The sequence below is a fragment of the Pelophylax lessonae genome (genome assembly GCF_965119305.1).
Source record: "Pelophylax lessonae genome assembly, chromosome: 3".
Classification (NCBI taxonomy): Eukaryota; Metazoa; Chordata; class Amphibia; order Anura; family Ranidae; genus Pelophylax; species Pelophylax lessonae.
Window position 1 is genome coordinate 14769518 of NC_138770.1, and position 23729 is coordinate 14793246.

Genomic DNA, 23729 nt, shown 5'->3' on the forward strand with positions numbered 1-23729 from the left:
GAAAATGTGCATAGCAATCCCCCCTAGAAAATGCATGTACATTCCTTCTGTGTAAATGGGGGTAATAAACGAATATTCTCAGGCTACTCACTGAGCTGGTCGAAAGATTTACATTGATTTAAAATGGAAATTTTTGCATTTGTTCACTAGATGGCGCTAATTTCTGTTTCAATTGTCTTTATTGATATTTTTTCTGAAAATGAAAGAATAAACAAAGTAGAGCGGCAAACAGTCCTTGCCATGCTCTGATTGACCAACAACATAAATACATAGGGGATGGGAAGGAAGGGAAGAGGGGGGGGGGGGGGGGGAACATAAAAGGAACACCACTAATGGGGTAAATCAGTGTTGGTGTCCATCATAGTCACATACAAATAAGAACTGAAGTGTATAACACAAGGTAACGGTTTCACAACATTGTTGTTTAAGGGTTGGTGCGATGGCCGACATCGCATGTGATTCGCATCGCATTACTGGACAGATCACATGCGATGTCTCTGCGATGTGAATTCAGCTGTACAAACTGTATGGCTGAATTTGCATTCGGACCAAACCCTGGCAGGACCCTTTTTCTGTCTGCACCAGAATTGGATCACATGACTGCTCACACCAAAGCGATCCAATTATGCAAATCACGCTGTGTTTTGCAATCTGATTGCGGGGTGTCATTACTTTAACACACACTTCAATCAGTGTACATGAGCAGGGTGCGATTTTGATGCGGTGTGAATTTGTGTGACCCGGGGCTAAAGCCTCAGAGCTTCTATGTATACCATAGACGGAGCAGAAGGGCTTTCTTCCATCTATAATGGCCACTATAGATTTATACTATACAACCACTCATTGATCTCATTACCACTTCCCACCCGCCCAATTCTGACACTCCTCTCCTACATGGAACAATCAGCATTTGTCTGCTAGAAAATTACTCAGAACCCCCAAACATTATATATATATTAGAGACCTTAGGGAATAAAATGGTGGTCATTGCAGCTTTTTATGTCGCATGGTATTTGCGCAGCAATTTTTTAAACGCATTTCATGAATAAAAAAAAAAACAAAACAGTAAAGTTAGCCCTATTTTTTAGAATAATGTGAGTGAAATATGATGTTACACCGAGTAAATAGATACCAAACATGTCACACTTTGAAATTACGCACATTCACGGAATGGCGCCAAACTTTGGTACCTAAAAAATCTCCATAGATGATGCTTTAAAAAATGTTTACCGGTTACCAGTTTAGAGTAACATAGGAGGATTAGTGCTAGAATTATTGCTCTCGCTCTCACGTGTGGTTTAATCACTGTTTGCATATGCAGGCATGGCATACGTATACGTTCGCTTCTGGGGACAGGGGCGCTGTCAATTTACTTTTATATTTTGACACTTTCCCTTTACATTTTTTTTATCACTTTTATTCCTATTACAAGGAATGTAAACATCCCCTTGTAATAGGAATAGGGATGACAGGTCCTGTTTATGGAGAGATCGGGGGTCTCTAAGTCCTCACAGCTCACCTCTAGGCTGGAAAGCCTAAAATTAAAAAAAAAAAAAAAGTCTAAAATTAAAAAGAAAAAAAAAAAGCCTAAAATTAAAAAGAAAAAAAAAATATCTTGGCTTCCCAGCCAGGGCAACGGCAGTGTTTACAACTGCCAAGGCCAGACGTGATGTCATAACGTCACCCCCGGCCTCTGATGTTGGTAAAGATTGGACTTATATGAAAAACATTTCCCGCACTCAGGACAGGAATACGGCTTCTCCCCCGTGGGAGGTCTCTGATGTCTGCAAAGATGAGACTTCTGTGAAAAACATTTCCTATGCTCAGGGCAGGAATATGGCTTCTCCCCCGTGTGAGATCTCTGATGTTTGGAAAGATCAGACTTCTGTGAAAAAACATTCCCACACCCAGAGCAATATGGCTTCTCCCCAGTGTGAAACCTCTGATGTGTAACAACAAGGTTTGATTTTCGTACAAAACATTTCCCACACTGAACAGGAAAATGGTTTTGCTGATGTGTGTGAAGATGGGACTTCCTTGAAAAGCATTTCCCACGCTCAGGACAGTTATATGGCTTCTCCCCCGTGTGATATCTTTGATGAATACCCAAATTTATTTTTGTTGGAAAACATTTCCCACACTCAGGACAGAAATAAGTATTTTCTTCCATGTGAGACTTCTGATGTCTTGCAAGACTGGACATCTGTGGAAAACATTTCCCTCACTCAGAACAGGGAAGTGGCTCCTACCCTGTGTGTGATCTCTGATGTTTGTAAAAATTGGACTTGTCTGAAAAACATTTTCCGCACTCAGGACAGGAATACGGCTTCTCCCCCGTGTGAGATTTCTGATGTCTGCAAAGACTGGACTTCTGTGAAAAACTTTTCTCACACTCAGGACAGGAATATGGCTTCTCCCCCGTGTGAGATCTTTGATGTTTGGAAAGATCAGACTTCTGTGAAAAACATTTCCCACACTCAGGACAGGAATATGGCTTCTCCTCCGTGTGAGATCTCTGATGTCTGGAAAGATCTGATTTTTGTGAAAAACTTTTCCCACACTCAGGACAGGAATATGGCTTCTCCCTCGTGTGAGATCTCTGATGTGTGTAAAGATGTGACTTCTGTGAAAAACATTTCCCACACTCAGGACAGGAATATGGCTTTTCCCCCGTGTGAGATCTCTGATGTTTGGAAAGAATAAACTTCTGTGAAAAACATTTCCCACACTCAGGACAGGAATATGGCTTCTCCCTCGTGTGAGATCTCTGATGTGTGTAAAAATGTGACTTCTGTGAAAAACATTTCCCACACTCAGGACAGGAATATGGCTTTTCCCCCGTGTGAGATCTCTGATGTTTGGAAAGATCAGACTTCTGTGAAAAACATTTCCCACACTCAGGACAGGAATATGGCTTCTCCCTCGTGTGAGATCTCTGATGTGTGCAAAGATGTGACTTCTGTGAAAAACATTTTCCACACTCAGGACACGAATATGGCTTTTCCCCCGTGTGAGATCTCTGATGTTTGGAAAGATCAGACTTCTGTGCAAAACATTTCCCACACTCAGGACAAGAATATGGCTTCTCTCCTGTGTGAGATCTTATATGCACATTAAGTTTGGATTTAGAATGTAAACACTTCCCGCACTCAGTACAGGAAAACCTCTTATCTGTTGGAAGGACGGCACCGTCCCTCACAGTCTGAGGTTCCTCGCGATAAGAGGAATACGATGGTCCGGCACTGTCCCTTACAGTCTGAGGTTCCTCACGATAAGAGGAATACAATGGTCCGGCACTGTCCCTCACAGTCTGAGGTTCCTCAGGATAAGAGGAATACGATGGTCCCGCACTGTCCCTCACAGTCTGAGGTTCCTCAGGGTAAGAGGAATATGATGGTCCATCTACACTGTGTATTGCCGGATGGAGATTTGAGGTAGCCGGGTTTTCTCCTGGACTATACTGTGTGATGTCCTCATCTTCTACTTTACAGTCTGGAGACAAAGTGAGACAATCCTCTGAGGTTTTCCTCATCTCCCATCCATGTACTAAAATAGAATTACAAAGATTATTACTAGACATCAGCAGATTGGTTCCCCCTAAACCAGGACTCCGCCCACATCAGACAGCTTTGTCTCTGAGGATCTTACAATTCCCCCCTCAAGGTAACTAGTAAATGGTAGAGGGTGACTAGGTGTCCCAGGAGCCACACATCAAGTCAAGACCTGCTGTATGATAGTAAATGGCAGTCTCAGTCTGGACCTACGCTAGGTCACGCCTTGATGTGTGGGACACCTACTCACTATCTACCATTGCCTGTGCCTAGTAAATGGGTCCTCTGATCTCCTACCAGTTAATTTCTTTATTCATGGACCTTAGTCAGAGAGAGAGGAAACAACGAGAACTGTCTTTTATAGGAGTGACAGTGATGAGGGGATTATAGGACGAGTGTCCCCTCCCCCTCTATCTTTCATTGCCATCTTCCCAACACAAGAAGTCCTGCACTTCCTTATTTAGTCCGTGATTTAGTCATGAATAGCAGCGGGGCTGAGCCCCACCAGGGGTCGTAGAGTGAGGATGGGGGGAGAACAACCAAGATGAAGATTGGTTGTTCCTAAATACCACCATCATTGGGTTATTGACTGCTCCCTCATTATCACTTTCTGTTTAAGGTTCCAAAGTTTGAGGATGTTATCCCATTATTATCAACATGTAAAAGTCTGTCCTCCAATCAAATCATCAATGACCAGTTGGTAGGATATGGGTGTAACATAAGAGAATCCATATTATGTGTATATATAGCAGTGGATAGAGGGGAGAGAGCATAAGTCAGGTGTATGTAATGTACAATATAGAGTATATAGTGCAGGGGTCAGGAGTATGTAATGTACAACATAGAGTATATAGTGCAGGGGTCAGGAGTATGTAATGTACAACATAGATTATGTAGTGCAGAGGTCAGGAGTATGTAATGTACAACATAGAGTATATAGTGCAGGGGTCTGGAGTATGTAATGTACAACATAGAGTATATAGTGCAGGGGTCAGGAGTATGTAATGTACAATATAAATTATACAGTGTATGGGTCAGAACTCATAATCTTGGTATTCAGTAATCAGTGGTGGCCTAAATGCTTACATGAAACAAGTTGCAGAGGTCCCACACCGCTGCCTCCCATCTCCTGAGACTGAATACATTGTTTCTATGTGTTTATCAGATGATGGGGGATCTAGGTGGAGCCTTCGTACTGCTCTCTCCTTTACAATAAAGTCTCCTCTTACCCGGTGATGTGAGGGGCGGCTGATTCTCCATCATGACGTCCTTGTAGAGATCCTTGTGTCCTTCTAAATACTCCCACTCCTCCATGGAGAAATAGACAGTGACATCCTGACACCTTATAGGAACCTGACACACACAATGATACAGTCACCATCCAGACACATCCCTTGTCTGTTACTGGATAATGTCCCAGAATTCCCAGCACCACTCACCTCTCCTGTCAGCAGCTCCATCATCTTCTTGGTGACTTCTAGAACCTTCTGTGTGTTGTGTCTTGTATGGATCAGGGATGGAGGTGGGGGGATGGTGATGGGATTCTGGATTCTCGAGGATCTTGTGGTCATATTATGAGATCTCCTTCTTGTGTCATTTTCAGTAGATTTCTTCATTATTACTGTACAACTCTGTGATATAAAAAGATAAATATCACTCTCCCACAGGGACGTCTTATTATCATCATGGTCCCCTGGGTAAAGTAATGTACTTGGGTCCCTACCAGCCTGCTCAAATGTATGCACATAGTCTCAAAAACGAAAGTATAAAGAGATGATAGAATTAAACATATTTATTACTACTTTCAATATAATACATTTTAAACAATAAGAAAACATGCCACAAATCAAAGACTAATCAACACAGAGCAAAGTACAGGGGAGTAAAAGGGCACAGTACAGGGGAGTAGAGGGGCACGGTACAGGGGAGTAGAAGGGCATGGTACAGGGGAGAATAGGGGCACAGTACAGGGGAGAATAGGGGCACAGTACAGGGGAGAAGAGGGGCACAGTACAGGGGAGTAGAAGGGCATGGTGCAGAGGAGAATAGGGGCATGGTACAGGGGAGAAGAGGGGCATAGTACAGGGAAGAAGAAGGGCACAGTACAGGGGAGTAGAGGGGCACAGTACAGGGGAGTAAAGGGGGCACAGCACAGGGAAGAAGTACAGGGGAGAAGAGGGGCACGGTACAGGGGAGAAGAGGGGCACAGTACAGGGGAGAAGAAGGGCATGGTACAGGGGAGAAGAGGGGCACGGTACAGGGGAGAAGAAGGGCACGATACAGGGGAGAAGAGGGGCATGATACAGGGAAGTAGAGGGGCACAGTACAAGGGAGTAGAGGGGCACTGTACAAGGGAGTAGATGGGCACGGTACAACGGAGAAGAATGGCATGGTACACGGGAGAAGAAGGGCAGGGTACAGTGGAGAAGGAGGGCACAATACCAGGAGAGGAAAGGCACTGTACAGGGTAGAGGGAGGGGCATCATACAGGGGAGTAGAGGGGCACCCTACAGGGGAGTAGAAGGAAATGATACAGGGGAGTAGAAGGAGGGCACATTACAAGGGAGAAAGAGGGCACATTACAAGGGGGAAAGAGGGCACATTACAAGGTAGAAAAGGGGCACAGTACAGGGGAGAAAGAGGGCACGGTACAGGGGAGAAAGAGGGCACGGTACAGAGGAGAAAGAGGGCACGGTACAGGGGAGAAAGAGGGCACGGTACAGGAGAGGAGGGCACAGTATAGGGGAGTAAAGAGGCACAGGAAAAGGGAAATAGAGGGGCACGGGAAAAGGGGAGTAGAGGGGCACGGTAAAAGGGGAGTAGAGGGGCACGGGATGGTACAGAGGAGTAGAAGGGCACAGTACAGCGGAGTAGAAGGGCACAGTTCAGCAGAGTAGAAGGGCACAGTACAGCGGAGTAGAAGGGCACAGTACAGGGGAGAAAGAGGGCACAGTACAGGGGAGAAAGAGGGCACAGTACAGGGGAGAAAGAGGGCACAGTACAGGGGAGAAAGAGGGCACGGTACAGGGGAGAAGGAGGGCACGGTACAGGGGAGAAGGAGGGCACAGTACAGGGGAGTAAAGGGGCACGGTATGGTTCAGTGGAGTAGAAGGGCACAGTATAGCGGAGTAGAAGGGCACAGTTCAGCGGAGTAGAAGGGCACAGTAGAGGGGAGTAGAAGGGCACAGTAGAGGGAGCTATTCTCAAAAGTGTCAGTTAGTGACAGTTATATGTCCTCCACAATATCGCAGTCAGAAAGCTCTATTTGTGGGATGAAACATAAATGTTATTTCGGTACAGTGTCGCACGACTGCACAATTGTCAGTTAAAGTAACGCAGTGCCGTATAGCAAAAAAAATGGCTAGGGGGGTAAATCTTCCAGAGCTGAGATGGTTAACCGGCAAGACTGTCAGTACATGGTTCACACTGATTTTTAGGGCACTGATCATCAGTGCTGCCAATTAGTGCCTCCTCAGCAGGACTCTGAGCTGAGAGCATCTCTCTCATGCAGCTCAGAGCCTGCACTGATAGTTCCTCCTCCCTCACACAGATGGGAGAGGAGAGAGCCAATCTGCTCCATCTCCTCCCGCCCCTCTCCTCCTGTGTGCACCATGGGAAGGGTGAACCCCAGCAGCTGAATGATCAAATTCCGCTGCTTAGCTTCACACTTCCCATGGTGCACACAGGAGGAGAGGGGCGGGAGGAGAAGGAGCAGATCGTCTCTCTCTTTTCCCATCCATGCGAGGGAGGAGGAACTGTCAGTGCAGCACCTGGCTGTATGAGAGATGCTCAGAGTCCTGTGGCCAGCAACCCCGCTGGGGCCCCCCGACCCTGGTAGTTCCACCACTGGTACGTACAATTTATGTATTCATAGTACTTGTGTGGATGTTCTTGTTGATAAGCAGAACATCAGAAGTCTTAAAGTAACCCCTTCATTACACTCACCTCTCCAGTCAGCAGGCTGAGGATCTCCAGGGTGAGGTTCAATATCGTCTCATTCCGGGGAAATTCCTTCCTTACATTCTTCACAAAACTCAAATTCTGCTGATTGTCCATCATGACGTCCTTGTAGAGATCCTTGTGTCCTTCTAAATACTCCCACTCCTCCATGGAGAAATAGACAGTGACATCCTGACACCTTATAGGAACCTGACACACACAATGATACAGTCACCATCCAGACACATCCCTTGTCTGTTACTGGATAATGTCCCAGAATTCCCAGCACCGCTCACCTCTCCTGTCAGCAGCTCCATCATCTTCTTGGTGACTTCTAGAATCTTCTCCATGTTGTGTCTCTCAGGTTTTAGGGAGTCACATGGAGGCACTGTGATGGTCATATGATCACCTGACTTCACAAGAGGAAATCTCTGTATTAAGGACCCAATAGGAATATCATGTTAGAATCCCATAATCCTCCTCACCTCTCCGGTCAGGTCTGTGTTTTATTAATAGAGATAAGAGTTATGTCATGCAACCTCCCAGAATCCTCCTTACCTCTCTGGTCAGCAGGTAGATGATCTCCAGGGTGAGGTTTAGTATCTTCTCAGTCATGTGACTCCGGTCCTTCTCCATCCTCATTGGTGTCATCATTTGATCTATACAGGTCTCCTTGTAGACGGATAACTTTGGGAAATGAAAGTAGGAATATGGATGGTATTGGTCACACAATAATAGTATATGGATGTGAGAGGGGGGATAGGAGGGTTGCTGTATATTTAAGGACTACTACCCTCATGGGAACACATTTCGTTTGGACTGTTTAGTGTTTACATCATTTTCAAGGTCCTGGGACCCTCTTGACCTGCCGGATCAGAAATTCCCTTTCCTCTGTTGGGTTTGTTTGGTTTCTGAACTGGATTTGATTAGTATTAGATCTGCAGACATGGAATGATAAATAAGATCCTTCCATTGACTTGTTTGCTCTGAGGCAGTGCTGTGAGGTCAATGTAGGGTCATCATGATGTCCAGAAAGGGGAACTTGCTGACTTTTGGCCAGAGTTTCCGGCTAATCAGGATAATTGCCAGAACTCCAGCTGCAAGGCTCCAATCTTCGGCAGTTTGCTGACTAACAGGAGTGATGTCACCGTCACTCTCTGCAGTAAGAGAAGGGATTGGATTGGATAGCAGGAGGATGCTGCTGGTGGTGTAGAGAGCTGTGGGGGAGGAGTCTCTTCTTTTCCTTCCAATGGCAGCCCAATGTGGGTAGGAGGAGGACAGCTGAGGATGGGGTTTGTTTTATTGGTTGGCAAGTATTCTATAGTATCCAGGACATTGTACAGAGTGGCAGTGGGTTCCTGGGGCTCTGAGTTCCAGCACCAGGCACCGCCAAACCATGTGTCATGGGAAGGTATTGGACTGGCCAACCAGTAAGTGATGCTGCACAAACAGACCTCCTCAAAGAACAAGTGTCCTTCTTTGTTCTCTTTTGTGGCCTGCAACATATTTCTTCACCAGTGAGATGGTGAGCTGAAGGCTTCCTTCACGTGCTGGCAGGAGGTTCTTTAAGAAGTACGAGCAGTAAAGGAAGTAAGCAGGTGGCATGAGAGGACCATCAAAGATCAAGAGTCTCTATGAGCCCTAAAGCCCCCTCTTACCACAGAGCCTTACAGCCCGACTACCCTCTCAGAGTCCCCCAAAGTCCTTCAGGCACACTATCTTCTCAGAGATGTTCAGTCCGATTACTTCCTAAGAGGCCCCCAAAGTCCTTCAGCTACAGTTCCTCCTGAGGGGTCCCAGAGCCATTCAGATGCAGTAAACCCTTAGAGGTCCCAGAGTCCTTTAGTTCCGCTACCTTCTCAGAGACCCCTCAGCTCCTCTCCTTCCCTCAGAGCCCTCAGTATTTTCCTTTCTCTGACACCAATGATGGAACATATTCTTCTTGGCAGGCTGGGGAATGTTTTCTTCCTCCTGACCAGCAATGTAAGGGGCTCTATGCTCCATACCCCTGACCCCTGCACTCCATCATTGTGTTGGCTGCATATTGTAATGATTGCCCATTGGCTGCCTGTGTAGTGTAATAATTGTCCTTTGTAGGCCATGTATGGTCAGGATGGTCATTGTCTTCTCTATTTATTGTCAGTGCTGTTTGTTTAGAGGAACATATTACTAGAATGTATCTCCAAAAGGAAGAGAATGTTCCGGCCCCGTAAGAGGGGAAATGTTCTAAGCCTGAAGGGGTTAATCTAGGTTTCCACACTATATATGTGTGTATCATCATCTGCTGGAGATAAAAGAGGTCACAGTGACTATGGAGGAAGAGGACGGACATGACGGGGGGTTACTGGGTGTAAATAGAAAATAAGATCTTTTTTTTTCAACTTTAAATTTTTATTGGAATTTTAATTTAACAATTTCAACAATAACATTTACAATTATTTGTTACTTCTGTCTCATTGCTTGGTACATGGAACAGCAGTTAGGAAAATGAAGAAAAGATCTTATTACCTTCCACTCACCTCTCACCCGGAACTTCCTGTCTTTATTCCAGATCACTTCCTGTCTGTTCTTGATATCACTTCCTGTCCATATTCCATAGAAACTTCCTATCTGAGTATAAGGCTCCATGTACACGGGACGTTGTTAAAAGTCCCTTTGAATGCTGGAATTTTTAGGACGTTTGAAACGTCCGTTCAGTCGCGTTTGTACCCGCGTTTAGCGTGCGTTCAGCGGCGTTTGCGTTTAGAAGCGTTCCTAGAGGTGAAAAAAAATTATTCCCCTTTAAAATGGAAAAACGCGAACGCTAAACGTGGGTCATCGCGTTCGGACGCGTTCAGATGCGTTCAGACGCGTTCAGACGCGTTTGGACGCGTTTGTGCGTTTGAAACGCCGGGAAACACACGTTCGAACGCAAATAATTGCGTTCTAAAAACAGTCCCTGAACACAACTGCCTGCAAATGACTGTAAACGACCTGGTGTACATGGACAGATAAGATAAAATGTAGATGGGTTCAGGGGCTTCTGAAAAAAACGCCCAACTGCTCCTAAACGGCCATTTCCAGCGTCCCGTGTACATGGAGCCTTAGTGAGATCTCCATCTTGTGGAGTTCAATGGAACTGCAGCCCTGAGAAACATCTCATAATAACCATTCCTGTTCAATATCTATTTTACATGGCTAAGTTCAAAACAAAGGTATAGAAAACAAACTCTGGAAATTGATCTTTTTGGATAAGGAAATGCAACAATATATCATAAACCTTTCAAATATATGTTAATACATTCAAAATGAACATGCTAATCATAAATTGCAAGGATGTAATGGTCACATAGGAATGGTGGTGGAGATCTCTTTATAGCAATTCCTTCAAGGGTTATATAAATAAAATAATTAATCCTGGAGTGAAAACATCTGTAAAGCAATACATAATATATTCATAATATATACATAATACATAATATATAAAAATATGTAAATGTGCAGCGCTAAACCAAAGTGATAATAATAAATAAATCACTCAAAGTAATGATAAAAAGTCTAAATATAGATAGAAGGTGAATATAAGTCCCAAGTGAAAAAAGGTGAAAATTAAAGTCCAGGGTGATGTGTGTGATCACAGTTGACGCTAGATCCCAGCACCAGTAAGGAAACATACATATGCGCTCACCAGAGGGACTGGACCCAAAATACCATATAGTAAATGGGTCAGATGGGCTCAGAAGGTATCAGGTGGGTCTCCAGATAAGTGCTGCAGCTACGGACATTTAAGGTTGCAATCACGCCATGAGCAGACCCTACCAATGGATCCTCCTCTCTGGTAAGCAGAGAGCAATATAAATTTACCTGGCATTCTCTCTGGCTACAGCGCAGTCTAAAGAAGCTGTTAACCACTTGCCGACCGCCGCACGACTATCTACGTGGGCGGTCAGCCCCTCACAGGCAAAGTGATGTAGGTCTACATCGCTCGCCTGTGAGGGTTTAGGGAGCGAGCGCGCGCCGCCGGAGGCGCGCTCCCGCGTGGTCACGGACCCCCCCGCGCGTGTGACCGGCGGACCCGATCGCCGCCGGCCACTCTGCGATCGGCGGGGGAGAGGGAGAAAGTCAGGCAGCTTGTGTAAACAAGCCACCTGTCATTCTCCCCTCTGTATGAGAGATGATCACATGGATCTACTATGTAGATCCATTGATCACTCTGCATACAGTTGAAGCCCCAGCAAATCACAGTTAGAAGCACGCCCCTAGGGACACACACAGCCCCTCCCTCTCAAATAAAGTTAACCCCTTCACTACCAGTGTATTTTTACAGTAACAGTGCATATATATAGCACTGATTACTGTAGAAATGTCACTGGTAACCCCAAAAGTGTCAAAAATGTCAGTCAAGGGTCCGATCTGTCCGCCGCTTTGTCGCAGTACCGCAAAAAAAATCGCAGATCGCCGCCATTACGCGTTAAAAAAAAAACAACAAAAATGACAAAAATCTTTCCCTTTGTTAGTAAACGCAATAACCTTTGCGCAAACCAATCAAAATACGCTTTTTGCGATTTTTTTTACCAAACATAGGTAGCATAAAACAAATTGGCCGAAAATATTAAAAAATTTTGATTTTTACATTTATTTTTGGGGGAATTTCATATAAAAAAAAGGGAAAAATATTGCTATTTTTGCAAAATTGACGCTCTTTTTTTGTTTATAGCGCGTGATCAAAAAATCGCACAGGTGATCAAATACCGCCAAAAGAAAGCTCTGTTTGTGGGAAAAAAAGGACGCCAAATTCGTTTAGGTACAGCGTCGCACGACCGCGCAATTGTCCGTTAAAGTCACACAGTGCCGAATCGCAAAATACCCCCTGGTCAGGAAGGGGGTAAAATCTTCCGGGGCTTAAGTGGTTAAGGACCCACTGATTATATCAGCATTATGTGATGTCATACGAGGTACTCAGGACCCACAGCTTATTTACACTAATTTACACTATGTTTGCCTTGTTTGGTTTATCCCTCCATGTCATTTGGTGAATGAGAGTCTTCATCTTGCTTATCTGGAGACCCACCTGATACCTTGTGAGCCCATCTGACCCATCTACTATATGGTATTTTGGGTCCAGTCCCTCTGGTGAGCGCATATGTTTGTTTCCTTGCTGGTGCTGGGATCTAGCGTCAACTGTGATCACACACATCACCCTGGACTTTAATTCTCACCTTTTTCTCACTTGGGACTTATATTCACCTTCTATCTATATTTACACATTTTATCATTACTTTGAGTGATTTATTCATTATTATCACTTTGGTTTAGCGCTGCACATTTACATATTTTTACTTTTTGTCAATGTATTTGTCAGTTGAGTGTGCTAGCTGCTATCTTTATTATTAGCGCAGTATATTACATTTTCTTCTTTTATAAATAATATATAAACTGGGTCATCCACTTCATCCATAAAGGCATTGCGATTCCAGATCTTCTAGATCACATAGAAGGAGGACTCATCGATGATTTCATACATTTGTTTGGGAGGATAGAAGAATCCTCAGAAGGGAGCATGTAGGATAGGGTGACCAGACGTCCCCGGTTTCCTGGGGACAGTCCCCAGATTGAGGACACCATCCCGGACCAAGTATGTCCCCGGTTCTGTTCCCAGATTCAGGGGCGGCACCAATGGCTTCCAAAGGGGGTGGTGGTTCACCATGGATGCCACACATTGGGGGGGGGGGTTGTCAGGCCAGTGCCCCTACTTAGGATGCCCCATAAGTGTTGCCAACCCTCCGTGAATATACAGATGGCTGCATCTGTCACACTGCTGAGTGTCTGTGTTCCCTTCTCATGGAGCACAGACAGTACAGCTGCCCCCTCCTCAGAGAATGGAAGAGGCTGGATCGCCTCTGCTTCTTCCCGCCCCTCCCTCGCTGTATCTGCCCACACTCCAGCAGCCCGTGTGCTGGGTGTGAATAGGATGTGTGGGCGGGAAGTTCACTGTAATCCTGAAGCTGCTGTGACTGAGCTGAGAGCCCTCAGGGACTGAAGTGACTGAGCTGAGAGCCCTCAGGGACTGAAGGGACTGAGCTGAGAGCCCTCAGGGACTGAAGTGACTGAGCTGAGAGCCCTCAGGGACTGAAGGGACTGAGCTGAGAGCCCTCAGGGACTGAAGTGACTGATCTGAGAGCCCTCAGGGACTGAAGTGACTGAGCTGAGAGCCCTCAGGGACTGAAGTGACTGAGCTGAGAGCCCTCAGGGACTGAAGGGACTGAGCTGAGAGCCCTCAGGGACTGAAGGGACTGAGCTGAGAGCCCTCAGGGACTGAAGTGACTGATCTGAGAGCCCTCAGGGACTGAAGTGACTGAGCTGAGAGCCCTCAGGGACTGAAGTGACTGAGCTGAGAGCCCTCAGGGACTGAAGTGAGTGAGCTGTGACCGGATTCCACCCCCCCCCCCCCTCCTCCTTCCTGCTCTTCCTTCTCTCTCTCCCCCTCCCAAGCTTAGAACAGTATTTTGTCCTATGTGTTTTTAAGTGGTAGTTAGGGGTTAAAGAGGCAGTGAGGAAATGCAATATCCCCTCCTCACTGCATGTCAAATGCTTCTGAAAAGGGACCTAAGCATGGCTCACATTTCAGTGCAGTCGTTTCTGACCATCTCTTGCATAATATCCGCAGTGTCTGATCATCTCTTCTATTATGGCTGCAGTCTCCGACCGTCCCCTGTACTATGTCCGCAGTCTCTGACCATTTCCTGTATCATGTCCGCAGTCTCTGACCACCCCCTGTACTATGTCCGCAGTCTCTGACCATTTCCTGTATCATGTCCGCAGTCTCTGACCACCCCCTGTACTATGTCCACAGTCTCTGACCACCCCCTGTACTATGTCCGCAGTCACTGACCACCCCCTGTACTATGTCCGCAGTCTCTGACCACCCCCTGTACTATGTCCACAGTCTCTGATCACCCCCCTCTACTATGTCTGCAGTCTCTGACCATCCCCTGTACTATGTCCGCAGTCTCTGACCATCTCCTGTACTATGTCCGCAGTATCTGCCCATCTACTGTATCATGTCTGCAGTCTCTGACCACCTCCTGTACCATGTCCGCAGTCTCTGATCACCCCCTGTACCATGTCCGCAGTCTCTGACCATCCCCTGTACTATGTCAGCAGTCTGTGACCACCCCCTGTACTATGTCCACAGGCTCTGACCACCCCCTGTACTATGTTCGCAGTCACGGACCACCCCCTGTACTATGTCCGCAGTCACGGACCACCCCCTGTACTATGTCTGCAGTCTCTGACCATCCCCTGTACTGTGTCTGCAGTCTCTGACCATCCCCTGTACTGTGTCAGCAGTCTCTGACCATCTCCTGCACTATGTCCGCAGTCTCTGACCATCTCCTGCACTATGTCCGCAGTCTCTGACCATCTCCTGTACTATGTCCGCAGTCTCTGACCATCTCATGAACTATTTGAGGAAAATATGCTTATAAAATAGTTTACCATCTGCCAAAAAAATAATAATAATAATAATAATGTCCCAGGATTTCATTTTAAATATCTGGTCACCCTAATGTAGGATGACATGAAAGGGTCCTGACCGGTGACATCATCCTAACATAATTATTACGCCCATTAACTGGAGCGAGCTCGTTGGGGTGATAAAGCCAATCTGTAAACACTGTGTAGACGTTATCCAAGAACTCAGCACATTCCAGGTGAGGAGAACATGTCAATGTGAATTCAGTCTGTCATTTATCATAGATAGAATTATCTCTTCAGGAAAGCCTATTACACCTCGAACTTTTAACTCTTCCATTAGCTCGTCCCCCACAGTTATAACCTTTTGTATAACTTGGCCCACCCAATTAGATTGTAAGCTCTTAGGAGCAAGGACCTTGTAAACCCTCTTTTATTGTAACTGTACAGTCTTCCTTTAGATTATAAAGCACTGTGCAAGCTTTGGTGCTCTATAAATCTTGTAAAATAATAATAATAGGAAGAAATGTCCACACATGGACTTCAACAGGGACCACAAGACTACATACAGTATAACACTTGTACAGTGTCTCCAGGTAGATTTAGCCTGTAATTAATAACACACAAATGTCCATATAAAAATGTATTCAGGGACCCCTGATACCACCTTTGCATGGCTTGGATGTAACCCCTATTACTAGGAACTCATAAAAGTCCACGCACTGTCATGAAACTTCACATCAAAGGACCTTCATTCCAGGTGTAAAAATAAAAGTCTATCCATCAAGGAGAGATACAGAGAGCATTACCTCAGGATCAGATGGGGGAAAAGACTGACGTCTGACCAGTTTAATTGATATTCCAATTCCCTCAGAGACTGCCCAGCCCACTGTAGTGTACTCAACCCTTATCTATCAGGCCAGATAGTAAAGATGGCACCCATAGAGACAGAGAATAGTAAAAAGCATTCCTGCCCCTTTTCCCTGAATAACAGGGTATTCCATTGATTAACCCAGTCCCTCCTACTGGGAAAATACAGCCAAAGGCTAATCGGTGATGTGACGTCATTACATCCACATGTCAGAAGCACCACGACACACAAGAAAATTACAATGTACAAAATTGTCATGATGTACATGTATATGTAATGCCACGATGGGCTGAGTACGAAGCCACTTCACACACTAGCTAAAAGGGAGTGTTTCTGGCCCATAAGGCAGGCTAAACTCGGTGGGGGGGGGGGCAAAGTGAAAAAAAATTGAATATGGGAGCCAACAAACACCAGACACTAGAGTGTATTTTACATTAAAAGTTGAAAACACCTCAAAGCCACCCAACATCAATTTCAAATTGAATTGTTCTATCCCTATAAACCTCCCATTGTTCTGAGGTTCACCATGCCAATCCAGAGGACATCATCGATGTACCTAAACCAACCAAAGATGTTGGTCAGGTACCCTGACTAGGCCTCATCACCAAACACTCCCATTCTTCAGCATAAGGGTTAGTATAGGCCGGTGCACATTTTTGTAGCCACTGTAGTACCTTGTGCTTGGCAATATCATCTGTTGCCAAACATTAAAGCGGAGTTCCGGCCGCAAAATCGTTACATTAGATTTTGTGTCATCTGAGAGCGTTTTAAATCATTTAATAACATACGTCCTTTTTCGGGAGTATTAAGGCCTCTTGAATTTAATGTCAGTACTTTTATATTGGCCATATTGTCACGCTAGAAAATGGAAAGGGAAAGGAAGGGAAAGAGAAGAAAAGAGAGAAATTAAAAAAAAAAAAAAAACACAGAACCAATCCCACCCATCCACCCACCCAAAACTGCAAAATTAACTACTTGTTATTTGTACGCACACCCTCAAACCTAAAGGCTTGTGCGTAGTCCTATGTAGGTTCGTGGTTGGGCAGGGCCTCAAAGTGAGGTCCCAGCTCTTTCCCCCCCCCCCCCGAACCCCCCGAACCCCCCAGACTCTTTATACTCTAATATTTTATAATCAGCAGAAAGCCATTCTTCTATTTGTATCTCTCTTCCCTCTCACGGAACAGCCCTCTATATCCTTTGAGCATCCTTAACGCAATTTTAATACTATAAAATGAGGAGTAGGATCTATAAAATGGGCCCACTCACCCAGCGCTCAAATGTAAGTAGACAATAAATATACAATAAATATATATGGTCCTATTAAAAGGACCTGCAGCTGCTGCTATTACAAATAATACATGTTAAAAATGGGTGTATCTCAAAAGTGATAAAACATGCTCATCTCAACTTCCAATAATACACTAGCAGCGCTATCATAAGAAGAGAATAAAGTCTCTGTGATGGAATATAAAACGATGTGAGACAAGTTCATGCAGAGAGTCCACAGAATCAAAGAGTGCAGCTCCTCCACAACTGTACATTCAGATCCTAGAAAGCCTCCACCTCACCGATGTGCACACCCAATGGTAGTACACTTACCAGAGGCCGCTGGATAACGAGCCAATGTATATCTCAAAAACACAGGGATGTGTGGTCCATTGGTAGCTGAACGGTAGTTTGACCGTCCAGGTACCGAGCGGCAAGCTATTCATCAGTGGGAAGTGACAGGACACAGGTTTTACCCCAGTTTTACACGCTTTACTTACCATTTGTCTGTGAGTGCAATATTTGAAGAATTTGTGTGTTGGAATAAAGGGGATTGTTATGCAGTATCACGCTATGTGGTGTTATTGATTTATTCACATGCACCTGGTATATGCAGAGCGATTCCTGTGTATAAGTGTGAGGCGAGAGTCCCTTCCTGGTTTTCAAGTCTTTGGTGGACCACACATCCCTGTGTTTGAGATATACATTGGCTCGTTATCCAGCGGCCTCTGGTAAGTGTACTACCATTGGGTGTGCACAGCGGTGAGGTGGAGGCTTTCTAGGATCTGAATGTACAGTTGTGGAGGAGCTGCACTCTTTGATTCTGTGGACTCTCTGCATGAACTTGTCTCACATCGTTTTATATTCCATCACAGAGACTTTATTCTCTTCTTATGATAGCGCTGCTAGTGTATTATTGGAAGTTGAGATGAGCATTTTTAATACTAGTAACATAAAAAAAAAAAGTGAAAGAAGGGAATCTCTTGTTTTCTTACCTGGATAATACAACTAATTTTATAGTGCTCAAAAAAAAAAAAAAAAGGGGGAAATTCCTCGATCCCCTATTTAGCGTGTGTAAATAATTTTATAGTGTCAAAAAAAAAAAATGTATTTATACCCAATGTTTATAAATCTTGTACATTGTTTATACTCCAAAAAAAAAAAAAATCCCCAAACCCTAAGCACCCCAAGTGTCAATTCTAAATGTATATATCTTAAGCAGTGAAATAAAAAAAAAAACATCAAAAACGTGACTATAGTGGAAAAAAAAAAGGGGGCTCCAAAAATATGAGTACAAAGAGGGAGGAAACCCCTTTTTTTCTTTATGTAGCTTGTGTAATGAAAAAAAAATTAAAATATTAAAGTGGAGTTCCACCCTGTTTCACAACTTTGCAGTTTTAGTTCGGGCTGTGCATTCTCAAGATCAATTGGGCATTTTTTTTTTTTTTTTTAAGTTTCCTACCTTATTTTTACTTCATTATAAAGTTCACTTCCTCCTTCTTCTTGCTTCCTCCCCCCCTCCTCGGCCGCGGCCGATGTCGTCATTTCCTGATTCGCATTGCTTCATGGGAGCTGTGTGTAATAACTACCAGAAGGCAATCGGCCTCTCCTCATCTCGCGTTTTTTAAAACAGGAAATGACGCCTCGAGGGCCGTTGTCATGGCTGTGGGTTGATGCTGTTCCTAGTCTGCCTTCACTCACAGCAGCCCCACTCTTTTTTATTTATTATAGTACCGCAGCGGCACAGCCCCACATCTCACGGGGTGTCAGAGACCAGTGACCCGACCTGAACTCGGCTCAGCTTATCCCGGCGGTGTTTGCAGCATGGGAGGTGGAGGGGGCGCTGTTAGGAGTGTTTCTGTGACACTGATTATTTGACAGGAGAGAGCGGGATGTGCTCCCTCTCTCTCTTCTTGCCAGGCTTCACACTCCTATCACTGTAGCGGCGTCCTTCGGCTTCTCCTTACCTTATGTCAGAGCGGAGGAGGAGCGGTGGAGGAGCGGTGGAGGAGAAGCCGATTCCTAAAGCTTTGCACAGACAGCTGCCGAGGGAGAGATACGGCTGCAGAAGCAGAAGGGGAGAAGATTGCGGCTCAGGAATGACACTGGATGTCAGATCCGGACTATACAGAGTTTGTTACCCGCCCCCTTTCCACATTGTTTGCTGGGAGGAGAGGGGATAACAAACTCTGTATAGTCCCGATGATCTGACATCCAGTGTCATTCCTGAGCTGCAATCTTCTCCCCTTCTGCAGCCGCATCTCTCCCTCGGCAGCTGTCTGTGCAAAGCCAAAAGTTCAGTAATCGGCTTCTCTCTTAGGTTCCTCCTCTGCTCCTCCTCCGCTCTGACATATGAAGAGGAGAATGACAGAGGGATGTGCCGCGCTGTATCTGAGGTCTGCCTGCGATGCTTGAAGAAAGGGAGAACTGCGCTCGGGGGCACAAATCTTATCCTGTCACCAATCCCACCATGAAGTAATCATCTTCTCCCCACCCTGCTAGTACAAATTCTCTTATTCCCCCCCCCCCCCCCAGGACAATCCGACATGGGGGGGGGGGGTGCTGGGATGGGGAATTTGAGAGGTGACAGGATAAGATTTCTTCTAGCAGGGGATTTGGGGGGTTGTGCTGGCTGACCCAGTGCTGACCCCATAACAGCGTGCCATGCATCCATCCGTCCATGCATGCAAAGTGCTAACCCATAACAGCGTGCCATGCATCCATCCGTCCATCCATCCATGCATGCAAAGTGCTGACCCCATAAAAGCGTGCCATGCATCCATCCGTCCATGCATGCAAAGTGCTGACCCCATAACAGCATGCCATGCATCCATCCGTCCATCCATGCATGCAAAGTGCTGACCCCATAACAGCGTGCCATGCATCCATCCGTCCATCCATGCATGCAAAGTGCTGACCCCATAACAGCGTGCCATGCATCCATCCGTCCATGCATGCAAAGTGCTGACCCCATAACAGCGTGCCATGCATCCATCCGTCCATGCATGCAAAGTGCTGACCCCATAACAGCGTGCCATGCATCCATCCGTCCATGCATGCAAAGTGCTGACCCCATAACAGCGTGCCATGCATCCATCGGTCCATCCGTGCAAAGTTCTGACCCCATAACAGCGTGCCATGCATCCATCGGTCCATCCGTGCAAAGTGCTGACCCCATAACAGCGTGCCATGCATCCATCGGTCCATCCGTGCAAAGTGCTGATCCCATAACAGCGTGCCATTTTCGTCAAACTGGCGGCCCTCCAGCTGTTGCAGAACTATAAGTCCCATGAGGCATTCCAAGGCTGACAGTTACAAGCATGACTCCTACAGGCAGTAGCATAATGAGACTTGTAGTTCTGCAACAGCTGGAGGGTAAAGTTCCCCATCAGCCAGACAAGAGTTTTCTAGGTACTAGTTGGCAGTATGTTTCTCTCTGTCTCTCTCTCTCTCTCTCTCTCTCATGTGTCTTCCTGGAGGCGGGGAAGGGATATAGAGGGTGGCAACTTCCTCCTGAGCCAACGTTTCTATAGCAACCTGTACTATGCCTAAAGCATAGTACTGCCCATGTGCGGGATTTCCTGCTGCATTCTGGGTAGCCAGAATGAACAGCAATCAGGAAGAAGGTCAGGAAGTCTTACACTGCTGTTTCAGACGCCCTTAGTAAAGATGACAATGCACAGGCAGCAGTTTTAAAAGTAAGATTTTCACTAAACAAATACACTGTTCAACTCATAAATATGCAAATAGCAGTTTTGTGAAGCGAGATGTATTAATATTAATGTGCTATTTTTGTTAAAAAAATTATTCTGAGGGTGGAACTCCGCTTTAAAAATAAATAATAAGAAAGGAGGGGGATGAAAAGTAATATTTTATTACCATCCTCATAATATGTAAATAAATCTAAACACATGCCTGCCATATATACATGTTTATAATTCTTGTACATTGGTTATACCCAATGTTTATAAATCTTGTACATTGCACATTGTTTATACTCCAAAAAAAAAAAAAAAAAAACCCTGACCCTAAGCATCCCAAGTGTCAATTCTAAATTTATATATCTTAAACAGTGGAAAAAAAATCATCAAAAACGTGACTGTAATGGAAAAAAATAAATAAATAAATAAAAGGCTCCAAAAATATGAGTACAAAGAGGGAGGAAACCCCTTTTTTTATGTAGCATATTATATTACATAGTATAATTTAAATTTTTGAGGGGTAATATGTTATTTGACTTCTCTTCCTACAATATGTAGGTAACCCGATCTATAGATAAACCTCCTCTTCTCCATCTTTCTCCAAAAAAACAAAAAAAAAACAAGAAAAAACCTACCACAGCAAAAAAAAAAAAACCCACCAGGTGTCCACCTCACAAAGTGAAGGAAGGGAACCTGTTGTTTCTCTATATATCTTATGCATACAATTCCCTGCGCTTTCTGTCAGTCTCCCTCCTAGACTCGGCTTCCTCCTCCGACCGCTGTTCCAGCAGGAGCTCCGCCTCTTCATACACACTCAGGGAGGAGAGAAAGGGGAAGGATATATAGTATATACACACACAGCACAAGGCCGTGTTCACACTACCAGACGTTTCTCAGGGCTGCAGTTCCTCTGAGCTCCACAAGGTGGTGATCTCACTTCTACCCAGACAGGAAGTCTCTATGGAATACAGACAGGAAGTGATTTTGGGTAAAGAGGACGTTCCATAGAACGTAGAGGGAGACACTGCATGATCTGGTGGCAGAGGAGGTAATAAGTAGATTAACCCCTTCAATGGGATCAGTTGATGATTAATATATTTCGCTTCCAAAGCTGACCACACATGGATGGAAATGTGAGCGATCTCTGCTGAACCAGCTGAATTTCCATGTATCTATGGTCACCTCCCCTCCCCCCCATCTCCTTCATTATGTAAGTCATGCTGAGATAATCTCCCATTGGCTGAGCAATATTCTCATTTGTCTCTGAGCTCCTTCTTGCTATTCCTCGTCCTGCCTGTTGTTTCCTTGGATTGATTTTCTGTGTAGTGACCCCGGCTTCATCTCTTGGATGCGCTCGTCTGTTGCTTGTCCTGACCTTTATCCTGATTCCTGGATCTCCTCCTCATCTCTCCTCCATATCCTCTTACACAGCTTTTCTCCACACCTGCAGTGACCCCGGGGGGTGGAAACTTGGCACCAGCATGCAGCAAAATCAATCCCCAATATTAGTAGCTCTGGAGAAAATTGTCTGCTATTTACACTCCGTTCCTCCGCACGTCACCTGATCACATGAGAGATTACTTTCACAGAATCCTGACAGATTTCTCTATGGTAAAGGTCAAAGTTCACTCTTCATTTTAGGAGAAGTGGGAGGCACCCGGGAACAATGATTTGGTTAGCACAGGATCCTCATATAGAGGGTCCCTCAAATCTCCCCATCTAAATGTTCCTCCATCCAGAGTCTATATGTCCTATGACATCACACTGACCTCACAGCTCCTCCCCCCAATGTCCATCCATCTGGCTTTTTTTTCTCATGCTCTTAGGATGTGGGCGGACCCTTGGCATCCTCACGTAAAGTGGGACTGTTGGTCCTGCGTTGTATGTAATGATGTCAGAATGCCTGCAACAAGCTTTTACCCTGCGTAGTGTGGGGGTCCTGTGTCGGTAAATTATACCTCAGTCTGAGGTGGGGCTTTAATCAAATGGAAACCTGAATGGTGAGGTGAGGAGGATTCTGGGAATTTCATTTGATTTTACTATTTGTGTTCAGACCTAGAGTTTTCCTCCTGTGAAGTCTGGAGATCATATGACCATCACATTGCCTCCACCTCCCTCCCTGATAGAATAGAGAAATACAAAGAAGATTCTAGAAGTCCCCAGAGAGATCACGGAGGAGAGGTGAACGGTGCTGGGAATTCTGGGACATTATCCAGTAACAGACAAGGGATGTGTCTGGATGGTGACTGTATCATTGTGTGTGTCAGGTTCCTATAAGGTGTCAGGATGTCACTGTCTATTTCTCCATGGAGGAGTGGGAGTATTTAGAAGAACACAAGGATCTCTACAAGGACGTCATGATGGAGAATCAGCCGCCCCTCACATCACCGGGTAAGAGGAGACTTTATTGTAAAGGAGAGAGCAGTACGGAGGCTCCACCTAGATCCCCCATCATCTGATAAACACATAGAAACAATGTATTCAGTCAGTGTGTGTGTTTCCTACAGATGGATCCAGTAATGGGAACCCACCAGAGAGATGTCCCCGTCCTCTGTATTCCCGGGATTCCACACAGGAAGGTCACACCATCCCCCACCATCATCAGGTAGATGAGGAACAATCACTGATAGTATCATTAGGATCTGTACATTATCTGCATTGTTACCATTGATGTCATTTTTATTATATATTCAGAGTGGAAACCTGAGAGATTCTAAAGTTGAGGTTAAAGAAGAGATAAAAGAGGAGGATGAAGAGGATGGGGTGAAGAAGGAGTCAGAGTTTCTAAAAGAACACAAAGATCTGTACCAGGACACCATGGTGGAGTCATCCAGCTACAGAAACCCACCAGAGTGATGTCCCCGTCCTCTGTATTCCCGGGATTCCACACAGGAAGGTCACACCATCCCTCACCATCATCAGGTAGATGAGTGACAATTATTGGTAGTT

The 23729-nt window shown here is 45.3% G+C and overlaps 3 protein-coding genes across 3 annotated transcripts in view; 2 read left to right on the plus strand and 1 right to left on the minus strand.

The window, feature by feature from the left end:
• LOC309550227 (uncharacterized protein) overlaps positions 1 to 23729 on the plus strand; it is a 1381219-nt gene that overhangs the window by 1026269 nt on the left and 331221 nt on the right.
• LOC309550746 (uncharacterized protein) overlaps positions 4787 to 23729 on the minus strand; it is a 224815-nt gene continuing 205872 nt past the window's right edge. The window contains exons 2-5 of the mRNA XM_082251086.1: positions 8049 to 8177; positions 7787 to 7921; positions 7497 to 7700; positions 4787 to 5182 (exon numbers count right to left, since the gene is read on the minus strand). Coding sequence (XP_082107212.1) covers positions 4895 to 5182; positions 7497 to 7700; positions 7787 to 7921; positions 8049 to 8177 — 756 coding nt within the window. The 3' untranslated portion in view covers positions 4787 to 4894. The remainder of the gene's footprint in view (positions 5183 to 7496; positions 7701 to 7786; positions 7922 to 8048; positions 8178 to 23729) is intronic.
• Positions 23593 to 23729, plus strand: part of LOC309548731 (uncharacterized protein) — a gene marked incomplete at its 3' end in the record, with an annotated part of 98477 nt that continues 98340 nt past the window's right edge. The window contains exon 1 of the mRNA XM_082248686.1: positions 23593 to 23702. The remainder of the gene's footprint in view (positions 23703 to 23729) is intronic.